The following is a 24,155-nucleotide window of genomic DNA, read 5'->3' as shown; positions in this document are numbered from 1 at the left end:
GTAAATGTGTGTGCGTGTACATGTGGTAGGGAATATAGATTGTAAGCTCCACTGGGGCAGGGACTGATGTGAATGGCCAGATATTATCTGGAAAGCGCTGCGGATTATGTGTGCGCTATAAAAATAACTGGTAATAAATAAGAGATGGTTTTGCTATACTGTATGTCTCTGTTGCGCTATAAAGCAGGTTGTTATGAAAAGTTACACCAAGACATCGCACACACAGGCGTTCATTTCTGTGGTTTAATGTGCATTTCCAGAAAGTATTATACATGCTGTGATAGACCAAATATATACTGTCCCCAAAATCCAGATATCTCCAGGACCTTCTAGAAGAGAAGAGAAGATCATACTCCGGGAGGCTTCTGGCTTTCCCCTGGATTCTTGGTAGAGTAGCCCAGCCGCCTCGGAACTGCAGGTGCCTTAATTATACATATTGCATCCCTCTAGGACCTCTCAGAGGGGTGTAGTAATAGGTAGGTAAGTATGGTATAACAAAACACTGAATAGGATGACCTCTAATTACCGAGCCACTTGACTACCCGTAAAATGTAATTTGAATAATCCTGTACTGACAAGTTGGAACATTTATGTGCATCATTCATAGCCAGGGCCATCGAGAGCTCAGACTGGCCCAAGTACTGGGAGGGGGCGTGGCCAATCAGGGAGGCATGTCCACGCCCCCTAAAACTGTTTTAGCAAAATATTATGTGGGCTTGGCACAGGAGCGGCTCCAGTGTAGGGATGGTGGGTTATCCATCAAGGGTACCATTGGTAGATAACCTCGATGGTGTGAAACCATCTGCAAGGGAACCATCAATGGTTTCATCCACGGATGGTCACCCCTGCTTTAGTGTGAGCTGCGAGCCAATCAGAGCCTGGGGGTAGGGCTTTGCAGGTGTCGGGAGGGCGGAGCTAGGCTCCGTTCCTCGACACCTTGGCGGAAATCAAATAAATCGACAGCCATGTACCATCCATGGCGGAAAATCATCTGGTTCTCTCCCATCGATGGTAAAATGAATCACCATTGGGCATAGACCATCGATGATTTCAAATCATTGATGGTCGATGGATATCCCTACCCCAGTGGGGAAGAAGCGGCTCCAGAGGCCCATCTGTGACACTTCTCTCTGCCCACTACCTGTGCGGTTGTGTCTGTATAGCAGCACAATGTCCAGTGAGAGAGTGGAGACCGCTTCTGCTGAGCGGCAGCAGTCTCCTTTCTTTCACTGTCCAATGTGCCGCTGCGCCTACACTGCTATACAGACAGTAGCGGATCTTGCTACGGGCATGCAGGATTTTTGCCCGGGGTGCCACCTTCCGGAGAGCGCTGCCGCCGTGGCAAGATCCTACTGATGCACCCCGGTGCTCGGTAGATGCGGTGCTGAGCGGTGCGCGATGAAGTCATCATGCACTGCACTGCATTGTGGGAGCGGCACATAGACATTAGGGGTCATAATTGACCTCTAGTGTCTATGCGGTGCTATGGGAGAGACGTCATGACATCTCTCCCATAGATTAGAGGAGCGGCGCCGGCGGCCGGAGACGGAAGTCAGCAGTGGTCGGGAAGCAGGAGCGGGGATTGTAAGTATTAATTTATTTTTATTTATTTTTTAAGTGCCGCAACTAGGGGGCACAACTCTACAGGGGGCACAGTACTGGGGGCACGGCGCAACTAGGAGGCACAACTCTACGGGGGCACAGTACTGGGGGCACGGCGCAACTAGGAGGCACAACTCTATGGGGGCACAGTACTGGGGGCACGGCGCAACTAGGGGGCTCCACTCTACAGGGGGCACAGCGCAACTAGGAGGCACAACTCTACGGGGGCACAGTACTGGGGTCACGGCGCAACTAGGGGGCACAGTACTGGGGGCACGGCGCAACTAGGGGGCACAGCTCTACTGGGGGCACAACTCTACAGGGAGCATAACTGACCACGCCCCTTCTCCGTGAAGCCACACCCCTATGTTTTCGCCCGGGGTGCCACAAAGTCTAGATCCGGCCCTGTATACAGACACGGCTGATCGCTGCCCTGGGCCCTTTCAGCTCCCCCACTCTCCGCGCCCTGTTCATAGCCAGGAAGGATTGATTTGGTCTGAAGAAATTGCATTTTTTTAACGAGGGGTGTGATATAGGATGCCAGGCAAATGCCCTGAAACAGGTGTGGCTAGTATAACAAGGCATACAACATGGGATAGAGAATGAGGCCATTGTAATACCACGTGCAGTACTGGGGCAGACTCTATATGGAGAAAGCCCGGGACATAGTCTTTATTTTAGTGCTGTCTTACTGATAGGGTGGCTATGAACTCACTATTTCCTCCGCAGATAACATGCATGCTGCTGCATCTTGCCATTGGATAGACAGAGCACAGAGTAATGTAGGAGTAACACTATAGCACTCATTGCAGTAATATCTAAGCCTTGCCGGTCACGTCTAATAGGGCTCCAATGCCGCAGACCCCCCTTCTCCCGCCAGTCACAGTTTGGTTGTCTTCTGGAGGTAGATGGGGCTCTGATTCTGCATGTAAGGGTTTGAGTAGCTCTCCTTGTTCACTGGCCGGAAGCACCTCTGGATAAACAGCAGAAGGACGTCCAGGAACAGCTCGAAGAACTCAGCCAAGGTGCAAACGGAGAAGCCGACCCAGAGGCCGACCAGGCCTCCCATGTTAGATATCAGGTTAATTTCCTATAGGGAGAGGGATGAGAAACACACAGCCCATAAATCTAATGAATTGTTTCAGCAGTAGTGCAATACAAGCCTGACAAGCGGAGGACCAAACTGCAGAGATACTGTATGGCGAAGTTGATTTTTATTTCCTTTACACTGTGTAATGGTCGGTTCATCTTATAAGTAGACAAAAAAATAAATAAACACACTTTGCACACACATGTAAATTCAGTCCGACAGCGAATTTAAATACACAGGGGTAAAGTTCTATTTAAGATGGGATGTTGCCTATAGCAACCAATCAGTTTCCAGGTATTATCTTCTAAAAGGTGCTAGATAAATGAGAAGTAGAAGCTGATTGGTTGCTATGGGCAACATCCCATCTTAAATAGAACTCCCATCTTAGTAAATTTACCCCACAGTGTCTAATAACAGCTTCACATGGGCCAATCCAGCCCTGGGCCAGACCGGCATAATCAGTCGACCTAGAGACTGGATACCGTATTATGGGCCTAATTCAGACCTGATCGTAGATATGCTACATTTAGCACATCTACGATCAGTCACACAGACATGCGGGGGGGGAACCCTGCCCCGTCGCAAAAGTACAAAAGCATCGCACAGCAGCGATGCTTTTGTACTTATTGAGTAGCTCCCTACCTGCGCAGTTCCTGCGCGCTAGCAGGGAGCTACTCGTCGCTGTGAGGGTCACAGCGGCTGCGTGTGACATCACGCAGCTGCTGCCCGCCCTCCCACATGGTCCAGGCACGCCTGCATTGCCCAGATCGCACCCCTAAAACGGCAGCCAAACGCCGCCGGCCCGCACCCTCCCGCCCAGCGACCACCTCTGCCTGTCAGTCAGGCAGAGGAGATGGCAGGGCTGTGACGGCCGCCGGTTGTCTGGCATGCGCAGTTCAGACCTGATCGGCTGCTGTGCGAAAACGCACAGTAGCGATCGGGTCTCAATAAGGCCCTATGTTTGGACCAAGTACTTTTAATAGGTGTGGTAAATGCATCGCTTTAACTCCCATATTCCTTAGAGAGAATATTTTGAACCATACAAATGGCCGGATATGTCCTCGTTTAGCTGTTTCCAACAATTCACAGGTTTATTTATTTTATAATTGGAGATGAATTACGCCAGTGGCCAATCTCAGAGTTTTGTGCTATCGGGAAATCGCCAGCGCAGTCCTCACCGTCATCGATGGCTCCTCCTCTATCAGCTCGAAATTTAGCTGCTTAAAATACACCACAACCTTCACAAAGTTATCCCTGCGGAGATACGGATTCAAGTCAGATTCATTAATGCCCCCCCCCAGCCAGACAGATTAAGTTAGTAATGCTGTTTTGTTGTATAGAAATTTGAAGTTAAATTGGATTGGCCTAAACATGCATACAGTGCTCCTACCCACTTAGGCCATCTGCTCTGTAACTTACTATCATACGTGCAGATCCGTCCTCCACAGTTGCACACACCTTGGCCCTGATTTAGAGGGTGATTCAGACCTGAACGCTGGGCTGCACACTTTCTGCGTTCGGATAGTCGCCGCCTCCAGGGGGAGTGTAAATTCGCCGTGTAAGTGTGCGATCCCATGTGTACGCCGAGCTGCAAAAATCCACTGTGTGCAGTCTGTGCGCAGCCCAGGACTTACTCCTACAGTGCAATCAGAACGGGCTGATCGGGGCCGCAGCTGACGTCAGACATCTTCCCTGAAAACACTTGGACACGCCTGCATTTTTCCGGACACTCCCAGTAAATGGTCAGTTACCACCCACAAAGGCTTCCTCCTGTCAATCACCTTGCGAACGCCCGTGCGATCGGATTTTTCGCACCATCCCGTCGCTGACCGGTGATGCCCTTTGTTGTTGGCCGACGTGCGCGCGCATTGCGGTGCTTACGCATGCGCAGTTAGGACCTGATCGCGAAAATGCACAGCATCTATCAGGTCTGAATCACCCCCTTAGAGCTGTGTGAAAAATCCATTTGCATCACACACAAATTCACCATGCGCAAAATTTGCGATCCACCCCCTTCTCTTCAGGGCCTAGTAGACTCTGGCAGGGGTGTAGAGAGAAGGGCATATGCAGTCCATGGGGGACATGTACTAAGCAGTGATAAATGTGGAGAAAAGAGCCAGTGGAGAAGTTGCCCATGCCAACCAATCAGCTGCTCTGTATATGTTTAAAGTATGCAAATTATAAATGTTACGTCAATGCTGATTGGTTGCCATGGGCAACTTCTCCACTGGCTCACTTCTCCACTTTTATCACTGCGTAGTACAGGTTGAGTATCCCATATCCATATATTACAAAATACGGAATATTCCGAAATACAGACTTTTTTGAGTGAGAGTGAGATAGTGAAACCTTTGTATTTTGATGGCTCAATGTACACAAACTTTGTTTAATACACAAAGTTATTAAAAATATTGTATTAAATGACCTTCAGGCTGTGTGTATAATGTGTATATGAAACACAAATGAATTGTGTGAATGTAGGCACACTTTGTTTAATGCACAAAGTTCTAAAAAATATTGGCTAAAATTACCTTCAGGCTGTGTGTATATGATGTATATGTAACATAAATGCATTCTGTGCTTAGATTTAGGTCCCATCACCATGATATCTCACTATGGTATGCAATTATTCCAAAATACGGAAAAATCCCATATCCAAAGTACCTCTGGTCCCAAGCATTTTGGATAAGGGAGACTCAACCTGTACATGTCCCCTCCTGTCTATGCTGTGCAAGTGCCATGTTCCTGGTGATTTTTCTATTACACATGCACAGGTCTCTTGGAAAATGGCCACCAACCCATTTTCTCTGTGATTTGGTCAGCTCTGCCGCTATGGGACTTGAAGAGGTAAGTAATGAACATGGGTGCAGGGTATGTGGTGTGAGCCACCCTGTTCACTGCACAACCTGCACTCATTGTGAATACGCCACTGGGCTCTGGCACCGTGCTAGAGTCTGCTGTGCATGCACAGGTCTCCGGGAAAATGGCACCAGCATCATTTTTTCCGTTGCATTGGTGAAGAGATAAGTAGGGTCTATGAGTGCAGGGTGGGCCCCAGTGGCCCTTCTGCACTGCACGCCCTGCATCCATTATACTTCCACGGTAGGGGAATGGAGACACATGTCAACTACACCCCAAACAGATTTTGACTAACACGAATCTGTAAGATGACTGTAGCTCAAAATATGGTGGTAGTAGAAAGATAAGTGAGTGGAACCATTATTGCTCCAAATTAGGCCCCTGGCCCAAATGGAACAGGCTCCGATTTACTGGCTCTGGCTCGATTCCGGTGATATAACAGCTACATTTAAAGTGGGAATTAGTTTTCCGGCAAAACCAACCTGATTTTGATTTGCTGGTTATTGTACCAGCCAATCAGAGCCTATTCTTTTTGCTCCCCTGTCTCACACATGTCACTTAGATGAGCAACGAGGGAGTCGGTTCCGGAGAAGGAAATTACCTGATAAGCGCTGGATTATCCGCAATGTCTCTCATCTGGCCCCCCCACTCTTTCAGCTCTTTGGAGAAGTTCTCCTAAAGGCAAACACAAGTTTTAGTGAGCGATCTGGGTCCATGGTAAGATCTTCACCGCAGAGTCCCATGTTCCATACCAATATATTAGAGATGGTAAGTCAGGGGGGCGATTAGAGGACCACTGAGTCCTGAAATGTATGAAGTACAAACGGCAAATACACAAAGTGCATTCAATTGGCAGCGGGTTAAGATATATTGTCTATATCTTCAGGTAAAGTGGCCTGAGCTATTCAATTACGGGCCCCCAAGCAGCCCCGATGCTGCAGTTAGCACTTGTGCTCACACCCTTCAGAGTAATGAAGAGGAAGTCTGCCCAAAACCTTCTTCATGCAACACACTTAGGGGTCTATTCATGAAGCAGTGAAAAGAGTGAAGGAGTGAGCCAGTGGAGAGGTTGCCTATGGCAACCAATCAGCTGCTGCTTATAATTTTATAGAATGCACTTGAATGCTGATTGGTTGCCATGGGCAACTTCTCCACTTGCTCACTTCTCCACTGTTTTCACTGCTTCATGAATAGACCCCTTAAAGATGTTGAAACAATATTACTCTACAGCAAAGGAAAAGTATTGTGCGGATATAGGGGGTCATTCCGAGTTGATTGCTAGCTGCCATTGTTCGCAGCGCAGCGATTAGGCTGAAAATCGGCATTTCTGCACCGCAATGCGCACGCGCGACGCACGGGTACAAAGTCCTTTGTGGTTTTGCACAGTTTCTAGCGACGTTTTCATTCGCGCTGGCGGCTGCAAGAAAATTGACAGGAAGGGGGCGTTTCTGGGTGTCAACTGACCGTTTTCAGGGAGTGCTTAGAAAAATGCAGGCGTGCCAGGGAAAACGCAGGCGTGGCTGGGCGAACGCTGGGCGGGTGTGTGACGTCAAAAGCCAACCCTCCAACGTTAGAATCAACGCACACGAAGACTAAGTCCAGGGCTGGTCTTGTTTTGCGCAAAATGTTTTTACAGGCGCTCTGCTGCACAGGCGTTCGCACTCCTGCAAAGTGAAAAAACACTCCCCGGTGGGCGGTGTCAATGCGTTTGCACGGCTGCTAAAAACTGCTAGCGAGCGATCAACTCGGAATGACCCCCATAAACCAATGTGAGTACTACTACTGTCTGACTTACAATAAAAGCTGTGGACGGCCACTGAGATCCGGACACTGTCAGTTCATATATCTCTTCTCTGCGGGAAGAAAGAACAGGTATTTGATCATTATATTATTATACTGCATATTATACATATATTATACATTTGTTAATGTGCTCCTACTGTAGATTATAAGGGTATTACTAAGTACAGCGCTATTCCATCACATATAAAAAGCACCAGGTTTACCTTTTTTGTGTTTTGAATGGCCTTATTATTCAAAAGTTTCAACCGCATACAGGGAAAGAGGGGGAGTAGGAGGTGGGGTAAAACGGGGACAACATATCCAGGAAGTAAAATATTCAGGCTGACAATTCAGTAGTACAGCGTTAAATTATTATCGTTTTGAACTGAAAGAACAATAAACTTTCTATGGGCCGATGTCGGACCGCATGACATCATTACACAATAACCTTACAAATAAATATGAACTAGCTTAACTTATCTAGAAATAATGACACAAATAAATAACGACACAGAGAAATAACGACACGGACCACTGAAATGCCATTAAAATCGGTCAACCGTTATTTATTATGATATATTTAAACTAAGTATGGTGGCAATAAGAAAGAACGGCCAGATCAGCAGTGGCATTACGACTTATTGCCGCTACACATGTCCACGACATGTCTTTATTTATCTCATTGGCTACGCCAATAAGTGCTGAGTTTCCAACTCTCTCCCCAATACACCATAATAGAGCCAGCCAGACAGCCAAGCCCCAATGACCCCCGGTAAGGAGGGCCAGAGTATATAATGTATTGGGCAAAGAGCGCACCTCCAAACAGCGCCGCAATAGCCACTGTAACTGCCGTTCTTTCCCGCCACAGATATTGGTTGACAAACCCCAACCGCCAAAGAAAAAGAAAAACGGGTGGGGAAAAACGTGACTCGGGGAGGGAGGGTGGGAAACTCCTGAGAGAAAGAGACAGGATGCAGATCCTGTCTCACACAAAATGGCTGCTAGCTCCTCCCTACACTCCCACTATTCTAATTAGGACCAACCCCCCCCCAAGCCTATTAACTGTTAGGTAACCTACAAAATTGTGTAAAGCCCATGCAATCCTAACAGCCTAGAAGTTTGCGCCCGCTTGCGCTATTCGCACTCGCACTTCATTACGGGAGTAATTCAGATCTGTCCGCTGCTGTGCGTTTTCGTACAGCGGGCGACCAGATCCGAACTGCGCATGTGTATGCACCCCAATGCGCAGGTGCAACGGACGGCTGCAAAGGGGATCGCTGGACAGCGACAGGTTTGTGCGAAGGATCCATTCGCACGAGCGTTCGCAAGGAGATTGACAGGAAGAAGGCGTTACTTTGTGGGTGTCAACTGACCGTTTTCAGGGATTGCCCGGAAAAACGCAGGCGTGTCCAAGCGTTTGAAGGGAGGTTGTCTGACGTCAAATCCAGTCCCGGACAGGCTGATATGATCGCAGCGGCTTAGTAAGTCCTGGGCTGCGCAGAGACTGCCAAAATCAGTTTGTGCAGCTCTGCTACACATGGGTTCGCACATTTGCACAGCGAAAATACACTCCCCCTGTAGGCGCCAACTTTCTGATCGCAGCAGTGCAAAAATCGTTTGCTAGCGATCAGGTCTGAACTACTGCCTAAGTCAAAAGAGCTACAATCACGCAGAAGAGCACTAGCGAAAGAGAGAACAAGCTATAGGGGGGGCATTTATTGCAAACCAAGAGATATGAGGCCGGATGTACCGAACGAGACACGATTTCTGCCATCTCAGAACAGGTTATAATAGGTACGAGCCATACCTATATTTTTCATAGGATATATTTTGTAGCTGAAAAGCGTATTTAATGAAAGGGATGGCCCTAAAGTGGCAGGAGATTAGACGCTGATGGATTCTTGTCTATTGTTTGCACCTCCCCTCAAGAAGATCTCGGAGAAGAGGTCCAGGTGCCAAACTCATCCTTGTGCAGAAGGCAGGGTCTGATGATGCGCCACTCCCCAAGAAATGGAAGTGGGATTTGGAGGTATTGTTTACTCTCACACGAATCCGGGAGGACTCCCTAAAATTTGTGAGTCTTCCGGTTATAACGGGATACTACTATGCTTATACGCAGGGCGCCTCCTCACAGGTTTTCACCTCCCCGTAAATTTAGACGCACCTCTAGTGTCCACTGTGAGCAGAGGGTTGGAATGCGTCTTTCAATGCGCTAGTCGAACCTGCCAAGTGCAGTCGTGCAAGAACAGGGCATTTGCTGCTGTGAACATATACTGCATACATCTCAGTAAGACTGCTTGTCCAGTACACTAAGGGGGTCATTCCGAGTTGATCGCTCACTAGCTACTTTTTGCAGCCGTGCAAACGCATAGTCGCCACCCACGGGGGAGTGTATTTTCGCTTTGCAAGTGTGTGAACGCCTGTGCAGCCGTGCAGGACGAAAAAGTTTTTTGCAGTTTCTGAGTAGCTCTGGACTTACTCAGCCGCTGCAATCACTTCAGTCTTTTTGGTCCCGGAATTGACGTCAGACACCCGCCCTGCAAACGCCTGGACACGCCTGCGTTTTTCCAAACACACCCAGAAAACGGTCAGTTGCCACCCACAAACGCCCTCTTCCTGTCAATCTCCTTGCGATCGGCTGTGTGAACAGATTCTTTGTTAAATCAATCGCCCAGCTACAATCCGCTTTGTACCCGTACGCCTTGGAGAGACATAGGGGGTCATTCTGACCCATTCGCTCGCTGCACTTTAACGCAGCAGAGCGAACGGGTCCCTGCTGCGCATGCGCCAGCGCCGTAGTGCGCCTGCGCATGCGGGACGGCCAAAGGCCGTAGCAGGACAGCGATCGCCTCTGCCTGATTGACAGGCAGAGGCGATCGATGGGCGGGAGGGGGCGAAACGGCGGGGTTTGGCCACCGTTTCGTAGGCGCGGTCCGGCCAATGCAGGCGTGGCCGGACCAAACGGAGGGCGGGCCGCAGCGGCTGCGTGACATCATACGCAGCCGCTGCGGGCCAGTGTGCGAGGAGTAGCTCCTGGCCAGCACGCTAAAGCTGCGCTGGCTGGCAGTTACTCCTGAAGTGCAAAGGCATCGCCGCTGTGCGATACCTTTGCACTTCTGCGGGGCGTGGGGCCGGAGTGACATGCGGGGCGGACTAGCCCTGTGTTGGGCGTCCCCCGGCATGTCAGGAAAGATAATCCTAGCTGTGCTAAAATTAGCACAGCTACGATCAACTCGGAATGACCCCCATAAAGTGGACAGAGATAAAGTACCAGCCAACCAGCTCCTAACTGTCATTTTTCAAACACAGCCTGAAACATGGCAGTTAGAAGCTGATTGGCTGGTACTTTATCTCCGTCTACTTTATCTCTCTCCAAGGCTTAATACATAGACCCCTTAGAAACATGTGTCTGATGTAACCCGGGCAGTAGTGTGAGATTCCGTCTCCTCTCTCTGTTCTGTCATGTGACTTACAAAGCAACACTGGCTAAATAGTGGTGACTGCTGAGTCAGCTGAACACGGGCTGCAGGTTCGTTGTCATGTGCTCTGCGGCTACACCAGAGCTTCCTCATCTCACAGCAGCCAGCCGGCAGCGGGCAATGACCTCACCGCTCCCTCCGCAGCTACACAAGCCCTGATCAGTGCACATAGTGACACACAAATCTCTATAACTTCTGTGCCTTTATTTTAACATACCTGTCCTGCAGCTGAGACGTTCTTTGCCGTCATACAGCCTGTCAGATATATCTGTTCTTCATACACTTATAAAGCATTGATGGCTTCCTCCTACGCTCCACTCTGCTGGTACCCTATGAGGCATAGCCAAGCGCAGTGGAGCCCTGTACTTGTGCTGAAATACTGTCCACACAGCCGCTGCGCCTCCCAGAGGTAGTCACACAACTGGCGCGCAATAGGCCAAATTTTGGTGGCACTATACATCCCAGCATGCCCTGCTACAGTTTTTGCGGGCATGCTAAAAATGTGAACCACGCACATATATTCCCCCTGCCGATTGGCAGAGGCGGGGGTACAGACTTACTTGCATTGTAGGGGGCAGTGGCAGTTTAACTCATCATGAGCGAATTTAAATTCGTACAGCTTCACGCAGTCACCTGGAACCACAGAGAGAGGATGATCAGGGAAAAAGCACATAGCAAATCACAACACAAGTTATACTAATAGTTCCAGAGGAATCCTGTGCCTGCAGCACATGCGCAGCGCACCCAACTCTAAGGGGTATATTTACTAAAGTGCGGGCTTACAGAAGCGGAGATGTTGCCCATAGCAACCAATCAGATTGCATTCAGTAGAAGAGACTCACGGACTTGTGTGTTGCTGAGGTTACACTTGGGATACGCCGACTCCTTCGGACAAGCAAATTCCCAGTGACTGCAGCCACAGTTCTCCATGATGCTCAGCTGGGCACACGTCCGCTTACAGGCCTGAGGGAAATCACACAACACATAGGTATTGCCAGAGCAGGTGGCTACTCATATAGCGAGGGGAGGAGACGGCTGTCTCAGTACGGAGAGATACAGTACTGGGGGAGAGGTATCAAACCCTCTACTGCGTCAGGCCGAGAAGTATTCCATAGTAACCAATCAGATTCTACCTATCATTTTATAAAATGTACTAGCTACAATCTGATTGGTTGCAATAGGCAACTTCTTCACTTGTTCTCAGAAGAATGTTTCATACATCTCCCCGACAGATATATAGGCCGGGATGTAATGGGAGCCGAGTTTGTCGGCCAGGAAAGTTACAATGTCTGACTTTTTCCTGGAACTCGGCCAATGTAATGGTGTGCGTCTTTTACGTTCACAATGCAAATCGGATCCGACTTGTCGCGGTGTTTAGACCAGGAAACGTCCGGGGTTTTTCAGTCCAACTGGAAAGTGTCTGTTATTTTAACAGTTGGCCAGTAAAACATCGCCCATTGGCCACCAAAAGTACCATGATTAAAGCAACACACCCTAAATAAACCCCAGTCCTCCAGCTCCTGCTGATTTAAATGATATGCGGCATGGCCAGTCACAGTGACGTTTCTACCGGCGGACCAACCTGCCAGCGGCACTTTAGTCTGCCCCTACCCTTGCTCCACCTCATTCCTGTCATAGAGCTCTACTCGGGGCGGAGTCTCACGGAATGACGCATTTGCATTGTGACGCCACAACGCAACATGTCATTTTGTGAAACTCCGCCCCCCTAGTGGAGTACTATGGTGGGGAGGAGGGGGAGAGCGGGAGAGTCGGCGGTGGAGTGCGGGGCTGCCAAATAAAGAAATAAAGGGGGTACTAGTAGTAAAGAGACTCCGGTCTCGGGCCCGCTGCTGGAGCAAAGGCTATGAGAATGCTGATCACCCCCTTCACACCCCAATACAGCATGCACGCTACGCCACGCTGCACACACATCTTTCCCCTGAACTGCAGGATTTCCACGGCAGTGTGGGAACAGTGGTGCGCGGCCCCATCTCTCTCTTCCTTATCCTTTCTGTCAAAATGTGGCCACCGGCACACGGAGTCTGACCCTGGAAAACTGGTTTACTTCCTGCTTAGAAGGGACCAGCCACCTCAGCAGCACGGCTCAACTTCCATCCTGCTCACCTTCAACCAGCTACCTCCCCCCTCATGTGTGTAATGTGACCTGCTGCAGACATCCAAGTCTCCAATAACCCCCTCTCCCATAGTGTGCACCACTGTACCATCCTCCATCCAACCCCTCCTGTAGTCACACCCCTGTGCCCAGCTCCCAAATCCTCCTGTAGTAACATCCCCCCTATAGCAAGCCTCCACCCCCACCTTGTAGTGTTCCCCCACTGTAGCAAGCCTCCCCCCACCTTGTAGTGTGCCCCCTACAGCAAACCCCCCACTTGTAGTGTGCCCTCCTGTTGCAAGCCTCCACCCCACCCTGTAGTGTGCTCCCTTGTAGCAAGCCTCCGCCCCACCCTGTAGTGTGCCCCCTATAGCAACCCCCCACTTGTAGTGTGCCCCCCTGTAGCAAGCCTCTTCCCCACCTTGTAGTGTGCTCCCTATAGCAACCCCCCACTTGCAGTGTGCCCCCTGTAGCAAGCCTCCACCCCCCCCCCACCTTGTAGTGTGCACCCTATAGCAACCTCCCCACTTGTAGTGTGCCCACCTGTAGCAAGCCTCCGCCCCACCTTGTAGTTTGTCCCCTGTAGCAAGCCTCCCCCTTTGTAGTGTGCCCCCTGGTAGCAAGCCTCCCCCCCACCTTGTAGTTTCACCCCATAGCAACCCCTCCACTTATAGTGTGCCCCCCTGTAGCAAACCCCCCTCCCCCTTTCCCTTCAGTCTGACCTGCCTATTTTGTCAGTCCCGGGCTCCACAATTTCTGATGGCAGCCCTGGTGGAGCGGGCGGGCTGGCACCGGCTGTACACACTCCTGCCAATGAGCATTACCCCTGGTAACAAGCATTACACACCTTCTGGCAAGGAGCATTACCCCTGGCAACGAGCATTACTCACCTCCTGGCAACGAGCATGACACCTGTCCTAGAGCATAAAACCCCTGGCAACGAGCATGGATCCCAGAGTATGAAACCCCTGGCAACGAGCATGGATCCCAGAGCATGAAACCCCTGGCAATGAGCATGACACCCAGCGCATGAAACTCCTTACAACGAGCATGGCACCCAGCGCGTGAAACCCCTGGCAACGAGCATGGCACCCAGCGCGTGAAACCCCTGGCAACGAGCAGGTAATTTAAAAGTAATTAGAAGCCTTCATGTAGGGTGGAATTTATCACGTGCATTGCTGTGTGTGGCATAATATGGTGCAGGGGGCATAATATGGTGCAAGGGCCATTACTGTGAGGGGCATAATATGGTGGAATACATTTTTTCCCTGTGATGGCCGAGTTTAGTTGGTGCAGGGTCAAAAACTAGGGTGCAAGGTAGTATTTTCCGTTAAGGCCACGCCCATTTTAGTGAGACCGCACCCATTTTAGTGAGGCCACACCACCACATCTGGAGCACTAGCACGAATTTGTGTATGTTATGTCTGTAAGGGGGGGGCGCAGTTTGAATGTCAATGGGGGGGGGGGGCGCATTTTTAAATCTCACACTGGGAGCCAAATTGTCTAGAAACAGCCCTGGTCATGGCTATATGCTTTGTGTAATTGTGGCTATGTGGGCATACCAAATGATGAGATCCCGGCGTTCGAAATACCGACTCCAGAATCCCGACACACCTCAGAATGCCGGCGCCGGAATCCCGACATACATCACCACCCTGGCACCAGGATCCCCACCACTGGAATCCTAAACAATCCTGACATGTGCTTGTAGAGAGGTAAGTCTGCGGGGTGGGGGGCATTAGGGTTAGGCTATGGGGGGGGGGGGAGGAACTTAGGTTTAGACTGCGTGGAGGGAGGGTTGGGGTTAGGCACCCCCGGGGAAGGTTAGGGTTAGGATGCACGGGGGTTGGGGCGGTCAGTTGGGTTTAGGTTAAGGCTGCGGGAAAGGGGTGTGGTATGAAAGGTAGATAGTAACTAGGTTGACAGTGTTTCTAGGTCGACAGGGTCTTTAGGTCGACATGGTCTAGGTCGACAGGTCAAAAGGTCGATAAGTTTTTTATGTTTTTTTTGGTGTCGTTTTCTTCATAGAGTGACCGGGAACCCCAATTAGTGCACTGTGTCCCCTCGCATGGCTCGCGAGCTTCGGGTAAGGTGCCTCACTCTGCTACCGCTTCGCTCGGCACAGATTACCGTTCCAATCGTAGTCCACGTGGATCGTTAAGTATGAAAAGGTTCAAAAATAGAAAAAAATCGTGAAAAACTCATGTTGACCTTTTGACCTGTGTACCTAGAACATGTCGACCTAGAGACCCTGTCGACCTAGAAACACTGTCGAACTAGTTACTGTCGACCAATAGTGGTCGACCTAGATAGTGTCAACCTAGTTACTGATGACCTAGAGACCGGATTCCGCGGGAAAGGTGGGTTTTGGGTCAGGGGGTTACCTTCCTAAACGTCCCCTTGTCGGCATTGTGAACATCGGGATGCTGCTGTCAGTACTTTGACAGCTGGCATAACAAACGTCAGTCTGCTGATACCAACACCCAAATTATGTTACAGTGTTTGGCTGGAATACACTGTAGCATAACATTTCATATGCAGATACAGTCACTATTACACACAGAATATAGGTGCATGCTGCATATCATTTTAAACAGCGGGAGCTGCTTGTGCTTCCTATCAGCATCATTTTGTGTTCTGGTTAAAATGATATGCGGCATGCCTATATTCTGTGTGTAATAGCAACTGTATCTACATACAAAATGTTATGCTACAGTTTTTTCCAGTAAAACACTGTAAAATAATTAGGTATGCTGACACTTGTAATTGTTTTTTAACATTGTCAAATTCAACTCTCCCAGAAAAAAACAGATCTATTTATGTCTCACTTTGTAGCGCTGTTTTGTGCGAGATTTCCAAATTCGGACTCCATTACATCAGCCGAGTTGTATGTTCAACATGGTGAAAATATCTGGATTCGAGTTTCTTCCCAGCCGCTCTACTTTAGAGCAGAAAGCGGCTTAGTTTTCACGTACTCATCTGCTAATACATTGGCCGTCTTTTGCGGCCATGGGGGTCATTCCGAGTTGATCGCTAGCTGCCGTTGTTCACTGCGTAGCGATCGGTGAAAATATCGGCTACTCTGCGCATGCATATGCACCGCAATGTGCACGCGCGACGTACGGGTACAAAGAGCATCGTGGTTTTGCACAGGTTCTAGCGGACCTTTCAGTCGCGCGGCCGAACGCAGGAAGATTGACATGAAGTGGGCGTTTCTGGGTGGCAACCGACCGTTTTCAGGGAGTGCTTAGAAAAAAGCAGGCGTGTCGGGAAAAACGCAGGCGTGGCTGGGCGAACGCTGGGCGGGTGTGTGACGTCAAAAGCCGTCCCTCCATTGTTAGAATCAACGCACACGCAGAGTAACTACAGGGCTGGTCTTGTTTTGCACAAAAAGATTTTGCAGGCGCTCTGCTGCACAAGCGTTCGCACTTCTGCAAAGCGAAAATACACTCCCCAGTGGGCGGCGACAATGCGTTTGCACGGCTGCTAAAAACTGCTAGCGAGCGAACAACTCGGAATGACCCCCTATGTCCGTAAAAGTTGCTAATTTCTGCAAACTCGGCCGCCATTACATCCCGGCTTTAGCCTTAAAATTGTGATTTATATTCTAGGGGTACTGGAGGTGTCTCACATCCGACGCCTGTGTACAAAGACGCAATCATCAGTCTCACATCACTACTGAGTAACTTTACGGTTGCGCAGCATGGGCCTAATTCAGATCTGATCGCAGCAGCAAATTTGTTAGCAGATGAGCAAAACCATGTGCACTGCAGGGGGGGCAGATGTAACATGTGCAGAGAGAGTTAGATTTGGGTGGGGTGTGTTCAAACTGAAATCAAAATTGCAGTGTAGAAATAAAGCAGCCACTATTTACCCTGCACAGAAACAATATAACCCACCCAAACCTAACTCTCTCTGCACGTTACATCTGCCCCACCTGCAGTGCACATGGTTTTGCCCATTAGCTAACAAATTTGCTGCTGCGATCAGATCTGAATTACCCCCCATGTCCGTCGGTAGACACCGGAGCAATTGTAACTGCGCATGAGATCACAGTCATGAGCTGTGACACTCCCCAGAAATGTTCGCGACGCGTCTGCGTTTGAGACGCCACTCCCGTGTTTTATGTTGCTTACGTGGATAAAAGACCTGCTCCTCTGAATGAATCAGCCCCCATTGATAGAGGTGTTACTAGGGGTCTTACATGTTCTGTTTCAGGTTAATATCTAACTGCAGAGACTCACCTCCCGTGTGTACCCGGAACCATAGACATCCTTATAGAAATTCTTGATGTTTTCCCCTTCGGTGCATTGACTGACAAACGGTGACTTTAGCCTGTCAATGTGAACCTGCAAGAAAGCAACATGTCAGCGCATCACCTCGAAAATCGCAGGTTAGATTTGCGGAACGTGTCTTGTGCATTTTCACACTGCGCATGCTCTGTAGCCAAATGCACGCATCTACTGGCATTACCTAAGAGACAACACCCCCCCACCCCCACCGTTACAGCCCATTTGTGCCCATTCAGTCGCTTCCGCAGCACGCACAGCTCAAGAACACAAAGATATGCTCCGCAAGTAGTCGTTCATTCAGTTCTGCATCAGCTCCTAAGAGTATTTCAATCAAAACATACAGCAAGTGACTGGAACGGACTGGGGCTTTAATACAGCACCAGCGTATTACTCTGCGCACACCCTGCAGACGCACACATGACAAGGTGGCGCACGCACAAAGGATCTATCCTCAAAGTGAGTTACAACTAGTTTGGTGTAGGAAAGGCCAGTGATAGGGGCGTTTTAATAGAGGAGGAGCCTTCTGCATCAGGGGCCGCCTCCTCTCTGACTGATGCACAGGATTTAATACTTACCTCTCCTGGGTTCCCCGGAGGTGCCGTCCTTCTCCACAGCAGCAATAGAGTCTGAGAAAAGACTCTATTGCGCATGCGCAAACCTCCGCGAACACGGCGCGGCAGCCATTTTCTAATGCAATTTTGCTAATGCGCATGTGCGAAACTCCAGAAAAATGTCCGCCATGCCATCTTTCCGGAGTTTTCAGCAGGCGCAATCGAGTTTGTTCCCCCTAGTGTTCAAACTCTATTGCGCTGCCGAGAAGGGATGGCTCCGACGGGGGACTCCAGAGAGGTAAGTATTAAACAAATGGGTGCAGTGTGTGCGGTGTGGGGGACCCTGGGGGCCCGTGTGCCTCGCACACACTGCACCCATTATAGATACGCCAATAGCCAGTGACCATTGTTGTAGCAAAATCATCAATGGCCTATGGCAGATACTTTAACCATCGATGGTTACTGATGGTAGCCACAGTTCCGATATTTGGGGGGGGGGGGGGTTGTGTGTGTGTGTGTGTGGGGGGGGGGGGGGACCATGCTGCTATTGCAGCCATTAGAAAAGTCAGGACCTTAGTCATCAAACCCGTGACCTCAGTGTGGCGAGGCAGCACAGCTAACCACTGTGCCACCATACTGAACTCTATAGGGAGCGCTAATTATATTGAAAAACAAACATTATTTGCAATGTGACACAGTGACATCTAGCAAGTGACACCAGCCAGTACGGCTACCATCAGTGGTCGCTGTCTTACTGGCCCAGTTAAGTGTTTTCACACTCAGCATATGCCCCTGAGGAAGATGGATTTGAGATACCAGCGAAACGCGTTGAGCTTGTTCCACATTGACCTGCACATTGGGACCTACCACACACGCTGGCACATTTGGTCACTCTTCACTTTGGAATCGCTTCTTGGTGCCCTACCTACCGTGGATACAATTGGAACCGGATGAACTCTGTGTTTCCCCACAAGGAGGTTTACTGCACATCGACCACTGAGAACTACCCATTGCCAACTATCGGAACATGCTATTAACCGATTAATGAGGTACTTTCCAGTGAAGTCTACTCTTTAGAGTGAATCCTAGCCAGCACGGACGGAATATCCCTTTCCAATATTAATTCTTATGCAGGTTTATATGTGGTCATTCAATTCTTTTTTAATTGTTTTTAATATGTTTATCTTAATAAATGTGTAAAAACATTTTATTTATAAACCGTTCAGATATCTATTTTTATCATATAGCTCATGACAGCAAGCGCTGGTAAATTTCTGCTCTGCGATCACCTCTGCCTGATTGACAGGTAGAGGCGGTCGCTGGGCGGGAGGGGGCGGGCCAGCGGTGTTTGGCCGCCGTTTAGGGGGCGCGGTCCGAGCAAAGTAGGTGTGCCCGGACCATGCGGGGACGGGCCGCGGCGGCTGCGTGATGTCACATGCAGCCGCTGCGACCCGAACAGTGATGAGTAGCTCCCGGCCAGCACGCAGGAGCTGCGCTGGTAGGGAGCTAATCTTCCAGTAAAAAGCATCGCTGCTGTGCTGTGCTTTTGTACTTGTGCGGCGGGTAGGGCCTGACATGCGGGGCGGACTAGCCCTGTGCTGGGCGTCCCCCCACATGCCAGTGTGACTGATCGTAGATGTGCTAAATTTAGCACATCTACGATCAGGTCTGAAATCTGAATTAGGCCCTACAGCCCCACCTTTGCAAATACCACTGGTAAGGAAGTCCAGGAGGGTATGATGCATCCTTACATAAATCATACCTATACTGGAAGGTTCAGGAGACCCCCAGAACAATGGGTGTATCTCCAGCTTCCCACGCACTTCCTAGTGGGTGTAAAGCCAGGAATTGTGAATCACTGGGGAGGGGGCCGGGCCAATGTCACATGATTCACTGAAAATCGCACCATTTACATTCCAGAGTTTTGGACATATGACCCAGTGGGCGGGGCTTAAAGACACAAAGCGTCCAGCCCAGACCCCTCAGCTTTACCTCCAATCTCCCAGCCTCCCAACCAGGGAGTTCTTAACTACCCACCCTTTATCATGGTCATCCCATGTTATGTGTCCTAGTCCAAAGGTAAAGACCCCCTGATGTAGACCACATACCTCCCAACATTGGATGAAGAGCAATAGGGACACTTTGGCGCAGCGCAGTCATGCCCGTCTGAAATGGGGCGTGGTCTGTGGAAAAGGGGGTGTGGCTTTGTGGGAGTGCATGCGCACAGTGTCTATTCACCGCTGCTCTGTGCTCAGGAGCCTCCCAACTGCCCCCCACTCCCTTCACTGCGGGATACTGTGGCCCGCGGGTGGGACAACAGGACAGTCCTAAAAAACAGGACTGTCCCACAGAAATCAGGACAGTTGGGAGGTATGAGACCATATATAAAGGGTGATATATATGGTCTATTAGAGACAATCTGGGCAGGGAAATTATAAGTTGCTGTGTTAAAAAAATAACTTAATTAAAATAATATTATCACATGAATGTGCTGTTAGTTCACAGATACTATTTCATATATCTAACTTCTAAGTGTATTAATAAATACACCATTAAAATAATATTTTAATTAATACACTTAGATATATGAAATAGCATATGTGAACTAACAGCACATTCATGTGATAACATTATTTTAATTAACATTATTTTAATTATTTTATTTATTAAATAAATCATCTTATAATTTCCCTGCACAGATTGTCCCTAATAAGGCCCCAGCCACTTCCTTTATGACATCACAGCCGCATCACAATGCGGCTCAGGCCAGGGTGATATCACAGACTGTTACAGTGTGAGCCTTTTGATAGGTAGTTTTTGGTGGAAACAGACGTACAGAGATGTTCTGCTATTTGTGGACATTTTTTATTGGATTTGTATTTATTTCGGCTGGTCAAGGGGCACCTACTGTGACACCTGAAGGTGCCTCCACCGACCATGCCCTGAAGACAGAAGAGTCCAACGCTTCTACGGTCACAGGTACCTAACAGTGATACAAGTTAGAGCATATATGTGCAGTGTGTCAGTCATAGGGATTAGTGGGGACAGGGGCGGCTTCTGTGTGTGGGGGGTAAATTACATCTGCAGCTGGGTGAGATTGTGGCATCAGCTGCCTAGTATTATGCTTATGGCCATAAGTCAGCTTTGTGCTGCAGCATATACTATATCAGCAGGTGCAGAGTGCACAGTGTGGGGAATTCCCAGGTCAGGGCGCAGGTTATTCCACAATATATGTGTGACGGTTACACACCATTGGAACTGCTCTAGATCAGATGACAGCCTATCACACTCCTTGTACACTTACTAAGAGCACTGTATGTGGGGCAGCTGCCTGTTATGTGCATAGAGCCAGTGGTGCCAAGAGAGGGGGTGAGAGGGTACAAATTAGCCAGGCCCAGGTCTGATGGAGGGGCCCAGAGAGGGTCCAGTAGGGGCCCAGGTCCCCTCCCTCTTACCTGGCAGCAGCAGCTGCAGCTCTTCTCCTCAACCCAGCTGTGTGATGGGCTGCAGTGTGGCCGGGGAGGTGCTAAAAATCAAATTTTTTTCCCCTGTATTTTTTTCTAAGGGAACATGACCACACCTCCTGTGATTAGGCTATGCTCCTTTAAAAGTACCTGGGCCCAGCCTGGCTCTGGACTGCCCTGCATAGAGCACAATGTAATGCAGACCTGAGAGCCATGTAATACAGACAACCCCGATGTCCCCTCTCTCACGGCTCCCATGACACAGTGTCTGCACAGGACACTTCCCAAGCCGGAAACTCGGAGAGCACTTATAGCATGGGCGCGATGGCGGAAATGATACACGCTGAGCTTCAGCATATTCTGCACTTACTAGTGACAGCAAAGTAGTTTTCATAATTGTTTCATATAAGGAATTGATCTATGTGTAACACGGCTGTAACTAACATGACGCTTATTCACCTAACCTGTTTCTGTCCTGCAGGATTGCTGATTGTCACTACATGTTCCGGCTTGTTTTCGATAGCGGCTACACTGACCTTCTGCATTTACATCTGGTAAGTTACTAATATCCGTCACAGTTTATTTACCTACATAAAGAGTATTCATTTATTACTGTCTTATTATTACCAGTATAATGGAAAAAGACACTCTGCTGTTAGCATATGAGAATATTATATTACTGACACACTAACAGACAGTAATATGCTATATAGCGTGACAATGGTATCCGGAGGACTCCAGGTCGACAACAAAAAGGTCGACACACTTTAGGTCGACGCCAATTGGTCGACACACCTTATGTCGACGTGGACAAAAGGTCGACAGGAACAAGGTCGACATGAGTTTTGTTTTTGTATTTTTAACCTCTTCATACTTAACGATCCACGTGGACTACGATTGGAACGATAATCTGTGCCGAGCAGAGCGGAGCGAAGGCACCATGCCCGAAGCATGTCGAGCGTAGCGAGCCATGCGAGGGGACGCGGTGCACTAATTGGGTCCCGGTCACTCTACGAAGAAATCGACACCAAAAAAACATAAAAAACTAATGTCGACCTTTTTCCATGTCGACCTTGTTCCTGTCGACCTTTTGTCCATGTCGACCTAAGGTGTGTCGACCAATTGGTGTCGACCTAAGGTGTGTCGACCTTTTTGTTGTCGACCCTGAGTCCCAGACCCGTGACAATAACTTGCAGGCCTATCCCTTTTATCATAACTGCACTTAGCAGGAGATCTATAGTGGAAAGTACAACACAATTACTCCTGCATTGCTGTGTTATACTGTGATATCATAGGCTGCCCTGTGCCCCTGTGTGCAGTACTGTAATACATTATGCTACCATGTTATATAATGTGCCTCTATACACTGCACTGTGACATCATATAGAGACCCCGATGGTTTCTGTCTGTGGGGCCAATTCAGAGCCGATCGCTGCTGTGTGTTTTCAGCGGGCGATCAGGTCTGAACTGCGAATGCGTATGCACTGCAATGCGCAGGCACGATGGACTGCAGCGAAGGGGAGCGAAGGGGAGCGACGGGCAGCGACGGGAGGGTGCGAGAAAAGCGATCGCATGGGCGATTGCAAGGTGACTGACAGGTAGAGGCCGTTTGTGGGTGGCAACTGACTGTTTTAGAGGAGTGTCCGGAGAAACGCAGGAGGGACCAGGTGTTTGGAGGGAGGGTTACTGACGTCAGCTCCGGCCCCGATCATCGCACTGGGAGAGTAAGTCCTAGGCTTTGGAGAGACTGCACAAACTTCAGTTTGTGCAGCTCTCCTGCACATGCGATCGCACCCCTGCACAGCGATTTCCCCCTCCCCTGTAGGCGGCGACTACCTGATCGCAGGGATGCAAAAAATGCACCCTAGCGGTCAGGTCTGAATTAGGCCCTATGTTCTGCTACTGAGCACTTCTCATTACTTTTGTACTTTTAGGAAGAGACCAAACTCGGTAACAAAGTCGGACATTGATATAGAGGCCGGAGATAGTGGGAGTGAGAGCTTTTCAGAAGATGAAGAAGAAGCAGGAGTAGAAGAAGAGGAAAAGGAGGAGGAGGATAAGAAGAAGAAGAAGAAGATCACTAAGCATGGAGCAAAAGCAAAGCACGCTACATTACCAGTAATGAGATACATCATAGCGTTTGAAGGTGGAAACTTTGACGGCTTACTTGTGATGCGCAAAAGCCTGCCATAAGCCTGAGTACAACACCTTTACTGGAGATTCTTGTCATCGCGCACCGGACCCTGGCACTTACTATCTGGGTCTGGCAGCGCTGGTCTCCGGCTCCTAAAGCAGGGCAGTGGGCATGTTATCCCAAGCAGCCGCTGCCGTAGATCTCTTCTGCAGCTCTCCTCCTCTGACTGCAGCGTCACTTCTAGATATGCAGGCGACACTCATAGGGAAGCGTGAGCCACTCAGCACTGTGTTTAAAGGTCCAGGTGCCCAAATTTCTATCTCCAACTATGAAAGGAAGCCCCTGAGTACTGAGAGTGCCAGAGCAGGCTCCCCTAACTAACTCCAGCTTTATAGCCTCGGTCCTTGTGACCCTAAGTGCTCCGCTCCCAGTCCCTGCCTTCCCTGTGCTCCGCTCCCGGATCAACAACAACAACAATATCCTGACAATGCATCCTGTGGCCTTCCGGAGACTCTTCTGTTTTTTCCATCATTGGATGTCCTCCTGCTTCCCTGCAGGTGTTGATGTCAGGCCCTGGACCTTCATTGTGTAATGCTGTGCTGAGTAAATAGGCTAGGGTAGGTAGGGACTTGCAGAATATTGGGGTCCCTTAAATATTTTGCTTAATCAAATCAAAATATGACCAAATCCCCTCTGTTTTATTAGCTACATATAAATAAATATTCAAACAAGATACAATCAGTATACCGACAGCGGCGTCTCATCCATCAGAATCCCGACAGACCCCAT

At 49.3% G+C, this 24,155-nt stretch overlaps 1 protein-coding gene across 2 annotated transcripts in view; it reads right to left on the bottom strand.

Moving 5' to 3' along the window:
* Positions 1–241: 241 nt before the first annotated feature.
* LOC134948333 (degenerin unc-8-like) overlaps positions 242–24,155 on the bottom strand; it is a 72,361-nt gene continuing 48,447 nt past the window's right edge. For both annotated transcript variants that reach the window (XM_063936255.1, XM_063936256.1), the window contains 7 exons: positions 17,170–17,274; positions 11,655–11,775; positions 11,373–11,445; positions 7,347–7,404; positions 6,153–6,226; positions 3,871–3,946; positions 242–2,692 (listed from right to left, as the gene is read on the bottom strand). In XM_063936255.1, the coding sequence (XP_063792325.1) occupies positions 2,483–2,692; positions 3,871–3,946; positions 6,153–6,226; positions 7,347–7,404; positions 11,373–11,445; positions 11,655–11,775; positions 17,170–17,274 (717 nt within the window). In that variant the 3' untranslated portion in view covers positions 242–2,482. The remainder of the gene's footprint in view (positions 2,693–3,870; positions 3,947–6,152; positions 6,227–7,346; positions 7,405–11,372; positions 11,446–11,654; positions 11,776–17,169; positions 17,275–24,155) is intronic.

This window comes from Pseudophryne corroboree, chromosome 8 (assembly GCF_028390025.1).
Source record: "Pseudophryne corroboree isolate aPseCor3 chromosome 8, aPseCor3.hap2, whole genome shotgun sequence".
In the NCBI taxonomy this organism is placed as follows: Eukaryota; Metazoa; Chordata; class Amphibia; order Anura; family Myobatrachidae; genus Pseudophryne; species Pseudophryne corroboree.
This window is presented reverse-complemented; position numbering and strand designations above follow the sequence as displayed.